The following is a 16,246-nucleotide window of genomic DNA, read 5'->3' as shown; positions in this document are numbered from 1 at the left end:
ATCCTAAGCTAATTTTTTCTTCCATAAAGCTCCAATGAAGTCAATGGAAATTTGTATAAAAGAGCTGAGGATTTGGCCCAAAAATATTTTGCTTACCTAGATTCTGCAAGTCATGAGTTTTACTATATTTAAGGTTGATATCAAAATATGGAAAACGGAGGACTTTATAGTTCCAGCTATAACCAACCTAAGCTAGTGATTAGCAACTCGAACAGCTGATCTGTATTGTGTTGTTCCTCTGTCTCCCACAAACAGGTTCAAGTCAATTGTGGTACAAATCAGATATAAAGTCATTACTAGGTTGGATTGACAATTTAGTCTTGACAAATCCATGATGACTGCTACTTATCACCTTATTATCTTCTAGTGTTTGCAAATTGATTGCTTAATTATTTGCTCCATTTTCTTTCCAGGTACTGAAGTTAAGCTGACTGGTCTGTAATTCCCTGGGTTGTTCTTATTTCCCTTTTGGTACTACATTTGCCCTATCCAGTCCTCTGGAATCGCTCTCATCTTCCATGACTTTTCTAATATAAATCGCTAATAGCTCAGATATTTCCTCAGACAGCCCCTTAAGTATTCTAGGATGTATTTCAACAGGCCCTGGTGACCTGAAGATATTGAACTTGTCTAAGGGTATGTCTATACCCTTATACAGCTGACTTTAAAGTGCTTCCGCGGCAGTGCTTTAATATGGCTGTGTAGTTGCGGCTCCAGCGCTGGGAGAGGGGTCTCCTGGAACTGTAATAAAACCACCTCTGCGAGGGGAATATCTGCCAGCGCTATCTACACTGCCACTTTACAGCACTGAAACTTGCATCGCTCAGGGGTGTGTTTTTTCACACCCGAGTGAAGAAAGTTTCACCACTGTAAGGGACAGTGTAGACATGGCCTAAGTAATTTTTAACTTGTTCTTTCCCTATTTTAGCCTCTGATCCTGCCTCATTTTTATTGGCATTCACCAGCATATTAGATATCCAATAACCACCAACTTTTTTGGTAAAAACCGAAATAAAATCATCCTACTTTCTGAGGCATTTTAAGGTGTAATTCTGTGGCAGCTATGAGTAATTTTTTTTTTTTTTTTTTAAATGGAGGGGTTTTTTTTTTAATTAAATAAGAAAATAAATGCTACAATCTGTACAGTATCCTACTCTAATATTACATTTTACACAATTTATTTTATACTGCCCCTTAAATTTTCAAAGCATGATAAATTTTTGTATTGAAAACGCTTAGCTACAGTGCTGAAGTTGTCTGGAGGAAGATGGAATTTGATGGAAGACGGATGTTTCGGAACAGTTGGAGCCTTTGGCATCCAAGAACGAATAGGATATTGTTTGGGCTGTTTGGCACCCTGTGATGGGACAGCTGCCCCGCACTGGCAGAAAAGGGCTGCCGACGGAGGCTGCACTGGACGCAGCCAATTAGAGAGGGGCTGCAAGGAGCAGCCAATCTTGGCCTAGCAGGCCCATATAAAAAGGGCTGCAGGGCAGAGCAGAGTTGAGTAGCTGACTGGAACTTGAGGGGAGAAGACTGGGCTCCTAGCAGGGGGAAGAAGCCCCAGCACCTGGGACAATTCAGTGCTGCAAGCAGGGACTGGGGAGCTAGAGAGAGCTCCTGGCTGGCTGCTGAGGCCCTGAGGTAAGGGCAGAAGAGGGTGCTGGAGCTGCATGGGAAGCGACCCTGGGACAACGGACTGCAGTTGAGGGAAGTGGCTGGATGGAGATTGCAGGTCCCCTGGAAGGAGAGAACACGGAGTGTGGCACAGTCAGAGGGCAATGTCATGAAGAGGACGCCACGGTCCTGGGAGTGATGTGGGTCCAGGAGCAGAGGTGATGGTGGGTGAGACACTATCAGAAGAGGGCGCAGAGCTAATTCCCAGGACAGCCAGGAGGAAGTGCCGCAACAGTGAGTCGCACCCTAACACACATCCAAGAAGCAGTTGAGAGGATGCATCACCCCTTTCCCTCCCACTTGTGACCAGGACAAGGTGCAGACTTAATACTCATTTCTTCACCTCAGTTACCAGTTCCATCATAACCCTCTACCGCTGCGTCCAACAACAATGGATAAGCATGCTAAATACACGTTTCTACTAAAATGATCAGGTACTACACAGGAAACGGACTGTAAAACCACAAAAGCAGGAGAGTATGACCTTAGCTACTTTTATTATTAGAAAACAGGCTAGATTACAAATTGATTGTGTCAGTTTAACAAGGTTCAAATTTATTCAGGACATTAGTTAGATACTACAACGATGAATGCAGTACAAAGAGACTAGTTGATAGATAACTAATTTTAGGCATATTATGGGGTTATCCTACAAAGTGCTGAGCACTCTGGACTTTGCTGGATTGAGACCAGAGTGATTAGCATGCTGCAGGATCCAGTCCTATATTCACAAATTACCTTTCGAGTCTGCATTTTCTCAGTTCTCCTCCGAAAGGCAACATAAGGGTCATTGTTGGTGGAGCCATCTCTTTTTTCTTGTTTGATTTGAGGGATAAGGGATGGCCCCCTGCAGTTCTTACGTTTTCTCACCCAGTAGTCATAGACAGCTTTAATAAGGTAATCATCCTCATTTAGCAGCAATTTAGCTTCCTGAAGTGTTACAAGCTGAAAGAAAACACAAAGATGTAGTTCAGTAAGAACAGCAAGGAGAAAGTCATTTACAATCTTCATTCATCCTTCTTTCTAAAGCTTCTAGATAAAGCTAACAATTCTCTTGTATTGAAAGGCTTGATTTGCACTGTAACATGAAGGTGATTACTCAACCTCAAAAGGAGTTCTGTGGCAGTGGCATGTGAGTAGTATTAAGCCTACCATCCATCCTAAAGTAAAAGGACATGATAAACATCAGCAGTGGAATTTTTTTTGACGTTATAAAATAAGTGATATCTTGACAATAACCACTGCCACTTAGCACTAACACAGTCGTTTTGTCTATTCTGACTCGTACGAGTACTAGCTATATAATCTGTAGCAGTGCAAGGAGAGCAATGGCAAAAAAAAGAAGGGAAGTCAGGAATTCCGTCCTTACACTACTATTATTCCCACAACACCAATATAGCAGTTTTACATCCATTCTGCCTCGAATGAATATTAGCCTTAGTGGCCACACGCACCTGCTCACATGCCCATACAATATCTACAGAGAAAAGTATATGTACTTCATCTATGTACAAATATATATTAAACTTTCAAAAAGCCACTCTGTCCATTACTGTGAATAGCATTTCAGAAATTCTAAAATACTCAGTTTTTCCTTCTTCGGTTTTCTTTATGAATTAATATTTTAAAAATATCAGTTCTGCATTGGGAACAGGATTCGTTATTTAATTTTGTTCTCTCTACTGTAACAGGAAAGTGGACTTTTGGCCAGCCCTACCTGCTAATTATATTTCCACAAGGGGCTCCATTAATATGGACACAGGTGGTGGTGGGGGGTTGTCCTTTTGCTTTCTCAGATAGCGCCTCAAATTGACTGACAGGATCATTTGGCATTTTTCTTCTCTTCAGCTAGCAACTGAACCTCACTGAACAGCTTTTAACTTCATCAGCAGGACCCACATTCCAAATAAAACGACAATACAAACTATGTACAAAATAAGATTCTTAGGTGGATTCCAGAGTTTTGGGAGCCCATATAGAAAAACAATTTACAGGTGGGATCCAACTTGTTTCTGCTTGTAGGGATCCAACAATCTAAAAAAAATTTTTTTGCCTAGTGGTTCCTAACACTCAGATTCAGTACTCTGAATCCTATACCCCAAAGTATCAGCAGAAGCGCCAGCATCCACAAAATGGTCCATGAAGTTATGCAGAGCACCAAAAAGCTGCGTGACACATTTCGTCAACTCAGACACTCCCCATGAAGCAGTCACATTATAATCAGCAATTCCTAATGCCTCCATAGGACACACAAAGCCCTTTGATATATATGCTTCCTTAATCCATACTCAAATCCATTTAGCAAGGACCAACAGAAAAATAAATTGCTCTTTCTTTGCCAGAACACAAGAATAACAAGGAGTTTGAACCACTGACTTCTTTGACTTTGTGTAGGTAAGATTTCAGGACCCCAATGGCATCTAGGAAATGCCAAGCTCTTTCATTATCAGAAGCCTAAAGGGAAGGAGCGTAATCTCTAGATTCCTGTGCAACTCAGCATTCAACTTCAACGTAAAGCTGAGAACCAAGAGATTTGTTACTTTAACACTGTGGAAAAACAGAAAGAGGAATCACCACGAGAGGACTTCAAGTTCATCCTAATTAGGGTCACCAGAAAGGTCATTTTAATTGAGAGCCAAAATAAGAATAACCAATGCCAGTGTTTTACAAGAGATAAATACTCGTTTGAAGCACTACACTGGCCAAGGAGTAACAATTATTTGTTTAGCCAAAACGTGTTCCAACTGCTCTGAAAAAAATCTGGCTACTAAGGGATGCGAACCCACTCAGTGTGTCTCCACAGCTCTCTCACTACTAAACCCTGTTTCTCAACATACTGAGAGAAAGACCTTTATCCAGTTAAAGAAACTCCAAGAACATAGGGAACAGAGCACCACTTTGGCCTTTTATCTTCTAGCATTGGTGCAAACCAAAAGAGTATTCCAAGTGGAGCTGTGGACCCTGGAGGCAGACAACTTTCTTAATCTCATCTAAGTGTCTGCTTCACTTTGAGAGACAGCCCCAGATGTTTCAAGGTTTGCTTCTCACACACCAATCCTTTCAATGTAGTTTTCCTTCGGCAGTAAAATGAAACGGCCCTGGAGACATCAAATCCAAAAAGAGTGGGCCCTTGTTGATTAGATCATCAGTTAACCAGCTTGAATTGTAAGGCCAGGCAAGAGAGACAAGAATCAACATTCCTTCATCTCCCTTTACTTTTAACACAGTCCTTGGGGGATTCATTTCTTTTCCCTCCAATCAAAATCATCAAGACTGAAGGCTTTACAACTCCATTAATCGCCTGCAAATTGAGGGCTCCAGGACACTTATTTTTAAGGCTCTGAGATTCTTCCCCATTTATTCTAAGAGAACATTCTTCTCTGATTCAAGTTCTATTCCTAGTGAGCATCTGGCACATAATAAACAAGACCACCACAGTTTTGTTGAAATGAAGAACTGACTAGCTTGGAGACGGTCTCTTAGAACAACATTAATGCTAGTCTCACGGCTCTGAGCTCAAGGAGACGGACACATGCATCCCTTTCTTGCTTATGCCATGTCTCCTGGGCTTTTTCCCAATTCCAGAAACTGGTGTTGCTGGTGATGACTGTCCTGTGGGGCTCCTGCACTGGAAGGGCTTTCAGTAAAATTCTCTGGGAATTTCCACAGGCAGAAATTTGTCTGATCACGTTGCCAAGAACAGACGCATGAAGCTCTCCTAATTGAGCCCCCCGAGAGTCAGGAAAGCACTTAGGAGATGACAAGAGTGCTTCCATCGCACCAGTTCTGTGAACAAAATCATAACTCAATACTTGTTCAACTTATGGAAAATTTCTCCCTGGACTTCCTTACTTTTTCACTCTCCTGCAAAGGGGAGGGTCTCTTAATAGCAGCACTAAAGAGAGCCCCCAGGCGTATAATTTACTGAGTTGGAATGAACTGTACAGTATTCAGATCCAGCTGTGACATATACAGAGGCTCCTCAGCCCTTTCCCTACCATGTTTCTCACTGTGGCTGGCCTCAGCTTCCCAGCAAGATACAGCACTAGCTAGAGATCCTAACCACTGTCTACCCAAGGGTGGGAAAAGGTTATGTGACCACTGTAGGCCATTCTGCTCCCTGGAAAGCGTACACACAGTCGACTCCACACAACGAGCACTTCTTGAGTCTCCTTTTCTGAGAGTCATTCATCTTTAACCAGCTAAGGGGTTCATTGAAGCATCTTATCCATGGCAAATGTAGAAAAGAGACCGGTTAATGAAGACAAGCTGCTAACTGAAGAGAAAAAGAAACCAAAATTTTCCTTCAGTCCTTTGCTGGAGCTACCCAACTAAGCAAAAAAACGAAGAGCAACCCAACTTCCAGTTTGCCGGAGCCCCCTGTGACAAGGTGTAAAAGCACTTTGGCATGAGAGGGGTGATGATCTAGTCCAGGAGTCTCAAACACACGGGCCGTGGGCAGCCAACCGGGTTCTTCCCTGCGGCCCACCAAGCATCCCCTCCAAGCACCCTTGCCACAGCGCGCCGCACCCCAGCCTACCTCCAGGCCAGGGGTGGGCAAACTACAGCCCCAGGCCGGATCTGGCCCCTCAGGGCTTTCGATCTGGCCCACGGATTTGCCAACACTGTGGTGCTGAGGGCACTGCTTCCCTGCAGCCCCAGAGGGAGGGGGAGCAGAGAACTCAGTGAGCCTGTGGTTACCTCCCCTGAAGCTCCCATTGGCTAGAACGGGGAATCGTGGCCAATGGGAGCTTCGGAGGAGGTACCCACAGGGAAGAACAGTTCACAGAGTTCTCTGCTCCTCCTCCCCCGGGGGCCTCAGGGACAGGGTGCCCACCGCTTCCCGGAGCGCAGCGGCCAGGGAGCCCACCATGGCCCTGGTGCACGCCCCTGCCACCCCGGAGCCACTCAAGGTAAGAGGCGCCGGGCCGGAACCTGAACCCCTCCTATACCCCAACTCCCTGCCTTGAGCCCCCTGCCTGCATCCCAATCCCCTGCCACACTCTGCACTCCCTCCTGTACCCCAACGCCCTGCCCTGAGCCCCCTGCCGCTCCCTAACTCCCTACCCTGAGCCCCCTGCTGCACCCCGCACTACCTCCTGCACCCCAACTCCCTGCCCTGAGCCCCCGCTGCACCCTACGGGGCAGAGGAGGGGGTAGAGTGGGGGGCAGAGACAGCGGGGGACCGATGCGGCCCTTGGGCCAACGTACGAGTCCTCATGTGGCCCTCCTGGTGATTCGAGTTTGAGACCCCTGATCTAGTCAGAGTTATAAAACAAAAGCAGAAGCTGGTGCAAAAGCGGGAATCAAGAGGAAATGCATGTCCTTCCCCACACAACTGGTTGAAATGTAAAAGGTCACAGGTGGTTATTACCCAGTAGTTTGAGTTGATTTGTTCTTGAGTTTTATTTTTTGAAAAGAAGCATGCCTGAAAAAAGGAAAGTGAAGTGACCAGTCACTGGGATTTTTATTTTTCCTTTCCTGATTAGTGAGTCTTCACATCATCTTACACTCCCTACAAAAAGAAAAGTAATCTGTATCTACAACCTGCAAGATGTGAGATTTAAAAAAAAAAGAAAAAAAAGAAAGAGAAAAATGTATCTTAGTAACAGATTAGTTTATTTACTTGACACTCCCCATCAGATTACAGTTTATTATTGCTAAAATTTGAACCAAAAGAGGTTAAAAGTGCCCTCAGAATTACCTTTCATAATTGTAGCGTAATATAGAGAAACTATTTAAGAAATTTCTAATACACTTTTTGCATATTTAGGGTAAAACATTAAAATAGTAAATCATTAAGGGATTTTTATAAAAGACACAGCTCAAATTAGAATCCAAACTAAGAGCTGGTTCTGCAAGAGGGATGTGCACCACCAAGTTACTGAGCACTCAACTCCAAATGAAGTTCTAGGATTTCCACTGAAGTCAATGGAAACAGAGTGTTACCCAATTCGCAGGAACAGGAACTAAGTTTGGAAAGTAAACTAAAGCTACTAAAGATCAGCCTGTCACAACAAAGAAAAATCCTGAGTTTAGCTTGTTTCAGGCTTTTTGGTTTTCTTTTTAAATTACAATACAAATTAAAAATGTCAGATTTTTTCCCCAAAGTTATAGAATTTAAAGACAAAAGGGACCACCAGAAGCTTTAGGTCTGACCTCCTGTGTATCATTGGCCACCAACACCACCCGCACGCTAAATCCGAAACTGGACCAAAGAAATGGAAAGCTAAGGAAAATCAGGATGTTCATGCAAAAAACTGTCAGCCTACTAAAGTTGATATCTCTTTAACACTGATATTGACAAAACAGGATGATAGCTGTCCTCTTCTATTGCACTAAATTTTAGAATTCAACGAGGACAATAAAAAAAACAAAAACACTATTTCACTTACCGTTTTCATTCTAGGTAATTAAACATTTAGCGACTCTGACTGACTAATAAGATAAAGAGGAGTACAGTGGTTTTATGAAACCACACAATGCATCTGGGGTTGTGTTTTTCAAATAATTAGTGGGATGCAAAGTAATGATACTCAAGGGTTAAGAAAAATATGTAAAAGATTAAATAGAAGTGAAACAAAATCAAAACATTGATGAGAATGATTATCAGTAAAACAAGAGAGAATTATTTCTTTAAAAAGAGTGAAATACCTGATTAGAACTAGCTTTTTCAAGCCTGTCAATCATAATTTCAAACTGCAGCGGCTTGATTTCCATCTTCCGATTGAGTCTGTTTAATAATGTCTCATCTTCAGAGTCCATATCGTAATCTGGTTGTTCATTGTCCAGATTGAAGGCTGAAACAGAAACATATATAAAAGCTGCTTTTAGTTACAGAAGTCACTTATTTATGTTAAGGATTCCAAATTAAGGTATTACAGTAACGTTTCAGAAAAACAAAACAAAGCACCATTTTTAGCTGCAAATTAACACCTTTCAAACTAGATGACCTCTTATGTCTTAAATTTGTAAGTTTCACATCCGTTCATGGTAATGTTTTCCAATATTCTGATATATTTAATTTAAATTAAAACCTACTTTTCTTTAGTATGTATTCAGCAAAGGGGAAAAGGTCAGAGCCAAGTTATATTAATATCAGATGCTGAATTATAAAGAGATTGAGTCACTTTATATATCAGTCACCGTAAGATTTAGTTTAAAAAAAAATCTAATTTAAAATTCTCACTAAAAATCAGGGTTAACATTTTACCCAGGCCAACTTAACTTCTCTCCCTCCAACGCACAAAAACAAAAAAATTTAAAGTGGCAGCTAAATTGAGATAACTTAGATCATTAGCGTATGTAATATATTGTGGGTTTTTAATTTTTTTTTTTTAATTTGTATTGTGTTTATAAAAGTGCTCGATCAACACCAATGGAAATTAAGGCACTATTAATGCCCAAAACAGGTACAGCACAGGAAGAATGAAAAAGCGGCCAAGTCTCTTTTCCCCTTCCGTCCCCAACCATACTGCCCTGATGACACGCCCCAGCTTTGACCTGGAAATTGTTTCTCTAGAATTTAGAGCATAACTTCAGCTTCCACGAATATTAAATCTTTGTCTCTGTCAGTTAAAATGTAATCTGGACAGGACAAGTATCAGGTAGATAATGCAGCAATGCCAATTCATTTCAGATAGATTACTGAAGTCCTAACAATGGCAAGAACATCCAATTAGTGCTAACATTCAATTAGTGAATGTTTCAAGCTAGGAACCTAAAAAGTTGAAAATGGCATAAGGAGTCTTTCAACCCCCAAATCATTTAATTTTCATGATTACTGCAGTAAAACCAGTGAAGATGTTTTATTTATTTACCTTAGGGCAACAAAAACTTTAGTATTTAATTCAGAATTGAATATAGGTGCTGTGCTATAAATACATAGATAATAAACATTATCAAGTACTGAATCACTGAAATTGTATTAAAAATAGCTCCACAGTGTGTGTCAAAAGTTTATGTAAGATTTTATTTAAACGGAAATCTGATAATCAATACAATTTATTACTTAGAAAAAAAGACTTGTGAGAATGTTACAGTTCACAACACTGGGTCCTAGCTTCTCAATTAAAGTCCATAGATTGAAAAGATGAAAACTGAACCATGAATTTGTAAAATATTGTGGAAAATTGTATTTATAAAATCTTGCAAACTTGCACCTTCGTTCATCCACACCAAAATAAAAACAGTTTAAATAAAAAGCCAGCAGTCTTTCCCCTGTTTAGAGTTGCAGTAGTGAGACTTCATGTTACCAAGATTTCATTATTTTAAATATATATTACAGTTTTTGAAGAAATTGTAAAAGATGTGTAGGAAATTTTTACTGTGAATTAGCTGGGTCTAGAGTTGTTGGAGGAAAAAAACGCCATGTTTTCAGTGTTGCCAACTCCAGAAATTTTATCATGAGTGCTGTGTTATTTTATGTTTTCCCTTAAATACCTAACCGCTGGAGACTCATGTTTACATGAGACTCAACTCTCATTAAAGAAGTGTGTAGCCCTCATGGATTCAGAAAAAGCCTTAAAACACAAACCCTAATGGTTCAGACATCAGAAAGCAAAGAAAAAGAATAAAAATTTTATAACCTTATGATTTTTAAGACCCCATTTCTTGGGGGGGGGGGGGGGGCTGATGCATACATTTTGAATGGTTGGGGCTGATAATGCTCAGGTCTAAATTAGGACTGCGATTAATCGCAGTCAACTCATGTGATTAACTCAAAAAAATTAATCAAGATTAAAAAAATTAATCATGATTAAGCACACTTTTAATCACATTGTTAAACAATAAAATACCAATTGAAATTTATTAAATATTTTGGATTTTTTTCCTACATTTTCAAATATATTGATTTCTATTACAACACAGTGCTCACTTTATTATTACAAATATCTGCACTGTAAAAATGATAAACAAAGACCATTTTTCAATTCACTACATGTAAGTACTGAAATGCAGTCTCTATCGTGGAAGTGCAACTTACAAACGTAGATTACATAACTGCACTCAAAAAACATAATGTAAAACTTTATAGCCTACAAGTCCATTCAGTCCTACTTCTTGTGCAACCAATCGCTAAGACAAATAAGTTTGTTTACATTTACAGAACATAATGCTGCCCCCTTCTTATATGCAGTGTCACCTGAAAGTGAGAACAGGCGTTTGCATGGCACTTTTGTAGCGGACATTAAAAGGTATAAACATTCGTATGCCCATTCATGCTTTGGCCACCATTCCAGAGGACATGATTCCATGCTGACGACGCTCATTAAAAAAAAATGTGTTAGTTACATTTGTGACTGAACTCCTTGGGGGAGAATTGTATGTCTCCTGCTCTGTTTTACCCACATTCTGCCATATATTTCATGTTATAGCAATCTTGGATGATGACCAAGCACATGTTCGTTTTAAGAACACTTTCACTGCAGATTTCACAAAACACGAAGAAGATATCAATGTGAGATTTCTAAAGATAGCTACAGCACTCAACCCAGTGTTTAAGAATCTGAAGTGCCTTCCAAAATCTGAGTGGGATGACGTGTGGAGCACGCTTTCAGAAGTCTTAAAAGAGCAACTCTCTGATGCGGAACCTACAGAACTGGATCACTAGAAAAGAAAATTTATCTTCTGCTAATGGCATCTTACTCAGATGATGAAAATGAATATCCATTGGTTCACACTGATTTGGATCATTATCGAGCAGAAGCCATCAGAGGCATGGACACATGTCCTCTAGAAGGGTGGTTGAAGCATGAAGGCACATACGAATCTTTAGTGCATCTGGCACGTAAATATCTTGCAACGCTGGCTACAATAGGGCCACACCTGTTATCACTTTCAGATGACATTGTAAACAAGAAGCAGGCAACATTATCTCTTGCAAACTTATTTGTCTGAGTGATTGGATGAACAAGTAGGACTGAATGGACTTGTAGGCTCTAAAGTTTTACACTGTTTTATTTTTGAGTACAGTTATGTTTTTGTACATAATTCTACATTTATAAGTTCAACTTTCATGATAAAGAGATTGCTCTAGAGTGCTTGTATTAGATTAATTGAAAAACTATTTCTTTTGTTTTTTACTGTGCAAATATTTGTAATAAAAATAATATAAAATGAGCACTGTACACTTTGTATTCTGTGTGGTTACTGAAATCAATATATTTGAAAATGTAGAAAACATCCAAAAATATTTAAATAAATTATATTCTATTATTCTTTAACAGTTCAATTAATTTTTTAATCACTTGACAGCCCTAGTCTAAATGTTTCATTTATTTTTAAATTTGGGGAAGGAGTACTGTACTTGCAAGAAAGAAGAAAATACGGATTTATTCACTACACTCAATGAGGGGGGATCTAAAAATATGCCTTAACATGGTCTTAATCACATTAATAGGGTTTTTTGTAATAGATTAATTGCAATGGATTTAAAATTTTGTGGGTTCAGTTAGAATCTAATTTTGAAATGCCTCTATTTTATTTTAAAAATAAACAAGGGTTGCTGGGAAAGAAATGCTACCGTACCAGGATACTACTACCTTTTCTCACACCAACAATTCAGAAATTAACAAAAGGGAACTTACTTTTATTGTACTGTAAGTAATGGATTATACTTAATACAGTAAGCCACAGGGGCTGAAATTTAGTAAAAACCCTTGCCTTTTAATTTTAATAGATTAATGTTTTACATAATATACAAATTAGATTATCCACTTTTTTTAGAATATTGATTCCAAACCAAAGAATTCTATTAAGACTGTGTTCCTTTCTACATCTTTACTGTTCAAAACATTAATATCTAAACAAAGACATAATAGTGGTGCAAGAGTGCCACTACAGTTAAGATTACATCATATCATCTTTTAAAGTTTAAGATTTCTAAATCCTCTAACATCAACATGCTTAGTCAGATTTCTTTGAAATCTGGTATGCCTCAGAAGGGTGCAGGGAAACAATCATTGGTGCTAGGGGTTCCGGAGAGATGAACCCCACCATCACCTGCCATTTTAAAAAAAGTTTCTAGGGGCCACCTCCCTCCCTCGCCAAGGAGAGATCAAACTATGTGATGTGATATGAGTCAAATAGGTGTCAATCTGTTGCGTTTTATTCAAGGTTGTTCATAGAATCAGAGAAATATAGAACTGGAAGGAAACTCAATTTGTCATCTAGTCCAGTCTCCAGCACCAAGGCAGAGTTAAGTATTATCTAGACCTTCACTGACAGGTGTTTGTCTAAATTGTTCTTAAAAACCTCCAATGACAAAGATTCCACAACTTCCCTAGGTAATTTGTTCCAGTGCTCAACTACCCTTACAGTTAGGAAGTCTTTCCTAATGTCTAACCTAAATCTCCCTTGCTGCAACTTAAGCCCATTACTTTTTGTCCTGACCTCAGTGGTTAAGGAGAACAATTTATCACCCTCCTCTTTATAACATCCTTTTATGTACTTGAAGACTTATGCCCCCAACTCAGTCTTCTCTTCTCCAGACTAAACAAACCCAGTTTTTTCAGTCTTTCCTTGCAGGTCATGTTTTCTTGATCTTTAATCATTTTTGTTGCTCTTCTCTAGACTTTCTCCAATTTGTTCACATCTTTCTGAAAGTGTGGTGCCCAGAACTGGACACAATACTCCAGTTGAGGCCTTATCAGCGTGAAGTAGAGCGAAAAAAGCACTTCTTGTGCATTCTTACACTCTTGCTAATACATGCAGGATGATGTTCACTTTTTTTGCAACAGTATTAGATTGTTGATTCATTTAGTTTGTGATCCACTACAACCCCCAGATCCCTTTCTGCAGTTTTCTTTCGTAGGCAATCATTTCCCAACGTGTATTTGTGCAACTGATTATTCCTTCCCAAGTGTAGTACTTTGCTTTTGTCCTTATTGAACTTCATCCTATTTTATTCAGACTTTTTCTCCAGTTTGTCAAGATCATTTTGAAATTCTAATCCTGTCCTCCAGCATGCCTGCAACCCCTCCCAGCTTGGATTTGTCCACCAACTTTATAAGCGTACTCTCTATGCCATTATCCAAATCATTTACAAAGATACGGACCCCTGACAGATCCATGCAGGACCCCAACTTGATATACCTTTCCTGCTCAATTGTGAATTATTGATAACTACTCTGACTACTCTTTTCCAGCCAGTTGTGCACCTACCTTACAGTAGGTTCATCGAAGCTATATTTCTCTAGTGTTTTCTTTTTTTTTTTTAATGACAAGGTCATGTGAGAGACAGTGTCAAAAGCCTCACTAAATTCAAGATACATCACATCCACTGCTTCCCCCCATCCACAATGCTCATTACCCTGTCAAAGAAGGATATTAGCTTGGTTTGACATGATTTGTTCTTGACAAATCCATGTTGACTGTTAATTACCTTATTTTCTTGTAAGTGCTTACAAATTAATTGTTTGATCCATTATCTTTCCAGGTACCAAAGTTAAGCTGACTGGTCTATAATTACCTAGGTTGTCCTTATTCCCCTTTTTATAGATAAGTACTATATTTGCCTTTTCCAATCCTTCGGGATCCCTCCCCTTCTCAAAATTATTTCTAATGGTTCAAGGATCGCTTCAGCCAGTTCCTTAAGTATTCTAGGATGTATTTCTTCATGGTCTGCTGACCTGAAGGCATCTAACTTATTCTTTCCCCATTTCAGCCTCAGATCCTATCCTATTAACCATGTTCACTATGTAGTCATCCAATGACTGCTACCTTTTTTCATGACACTTTAGCCATTATGGTGTTTTCTGTTACTGTCTTTCCCTCCTCATTGAGTAATGGGCCTAAGCTCTCCTTGGTCTTCCTCTTGCTTCTCACGTATTTGTAAAATGCTTTCTTGTTACCTTTTATATTCCTAGCTAGTTTAATGTGGTTTTGTGCCTTGGCCTTTCTAATTTTAACCCTACATACTTGTGTTGGTTTTTTATATTCATCCTTCATATTTTGACCTAGTTTCCATTTTTTGTATGACTCTTCTTTGAGTTTCAGGTAATTGAAGATCTCCTGATTAAGCCAGGGTGGTCTCTTATCATTTTTCCTATCTTTCCTACACACTGGGATAGTTTGCTCCTGTGCCCCTAATAATGTCTCTTTTAAAAAACTACCAACTCTCCTGAACTCTTTTTTCCCTTAAATTTACTTCCCACGGGATCTTACCTACCAGTTCTCCGACTTTGTTCAAGTCTGCCTTCTTGAAGTCCATTTTCTTTATTCTGCTATTTTCTCTCCTATCATTCCTTAGAGTCATGAACGCTATCATTGCATGATCACTTTCATCCAAGCGCCTTCTACCTTCAGATTCTCAACTAGTTCCTCCCTGTTGTCAGAATCAAATCCAGAAAAGCCTCTCCCCTAGTCACCTTCTGTAATAAAAAGATGTCTCCAATATGTTCCAAGAACTTTTTGGATAATCTGTGCCCTGCTGTATAGTTTTCCCAACAGATGTCAGGATAGTTGAAGTCCCCCATCACCAACAAGTAGGCAATCCACCTCCTAGAGAGAGACAGTAGCTAGGTTGATGGAATAATTCTTCTGTCAACCTAGCACTGTCTACACTGGGGTTAGGTCAACTTAACTACGTCACTCAGGGATGTGGATTTTTCACACCCCTGAGCAACATAATTAAGCAGGCTTAATTTTCTAGTATAGTCCAAGCCTAAATGAGAGTCTGGGGTGGCAATTTCATTTTGGGAGGAAAATAATCTAAGTATTTGTGGGGAAAATATTCTTGGGAAGGGAGAGATATTAGGGGAACTAGAGGAAAGGAGTTTGGGGCTGCAGCAAAAAGAGGGTGGTTAATGGAGATGGAGGGTAGGGCTCAGGTGAGGGAGGCATGGCACCCTCAGCCTTGCCTGTGCACCAAACCCCCCTGCACCTCACAGCTCTGCCAGTGCACCCCAACACTGCATGAAAGCTATTAGTAAGTATTGGAAGAACATTAATTGGAAAATTGTAGGGTTCATGGCTGACTGGAAACGATGTACTGTATGGCACAGAAACATTACAAGCTCTGAAACCTCAGTGTTTCTCAGAGATGGGATACATCTATTAGACAGGGGTCTAACGGTCAGAACTTTGGAATGGAAACCCATGCCAACCCTGCAACAAACTCCACCCTCCAACCACTGTGAAACAAAACCAGGAACACTACTCCTCTGTAATACAGTTGTCTTTCACTCCAGGTACTATACGTGAGTTGGTTACAGGAGGGGAGGTATAAGAGAAAAATGGCAACAGAAACGTTTGTATACCAGGGAATGAAGATTTTAAGATTTGTCCCCTACTTGTTGGGGGGAGGTGTGAGTACAGTAGTGGAGATGAGGCCAGATTGGAGGAAGAACAAGGTGAATAGGTCAGTGGCATGTCTGGGGAGGTGTGAAAGCAAAGTGAGTGGGGGGCTTGTGCGCAAGGGGGAGAGAGGGGTGGCACTGGCTGAGTTTGCTAATTGCAAGACATTATATGTACATCTGCCTAAATGATTACTAACTCCGAAAAACAACATATCTAAAAAAAAATAATAAATTCAATGGCAAAAAAGTATGTTAGTGCAAGGTTAAGA

At 40.0% G+C, this 16,246-nt stretch overlaps 1 protein-coding gene across 4 annotated transcripts in view; it reads right to left on the bottom strand.

The window, feature by feature from the left end:
* The window catches only part of EPC2 (enhancer of polycomb homolog 2), a 159,739-nt gene that overhangs the window by 34,488 nt on the left and 109,005 nt on the right, over positions 1-16,246 (bottom strand). For all 4 annotated transcript variants that reach the window (XM_073305427.1, XM_073305426.1, XM_073305429.1 and 1 more), the window contains exons 3-4: positions 8,332-8,477; positions 2,416-2,622 (exon numbers count right to left, since the gene is read on the bottom strand). In XM_073305427.1, the coding sequence (XP_073161528.1) occupies positions 2,416-2,622; positions 8,332-8,477 (353 nt within the window). The remainder of the gene's footprint in view (positions 1-2,415; positions 2,623-8,331; positions 8,478-16,246) is intronic.

This window comes from Lepidochelys kempii, chromosome 11 (genome assembly GCF_965140265.1).
Source record: "Lepidochelys kempii isolate rLepKem1 chromosome 11, rLepKem1.hap2, whole genome shotgun sequence".
Taxonomy (NCBI): Eukaryota; Metazoa; Chordata; order Testudines; family Cheloniidae; genus Lepidochelys; species Lepidochelys kempii.
This window is presented reverse-complemented; position numbering and strand designations above follow the sequence as displayed.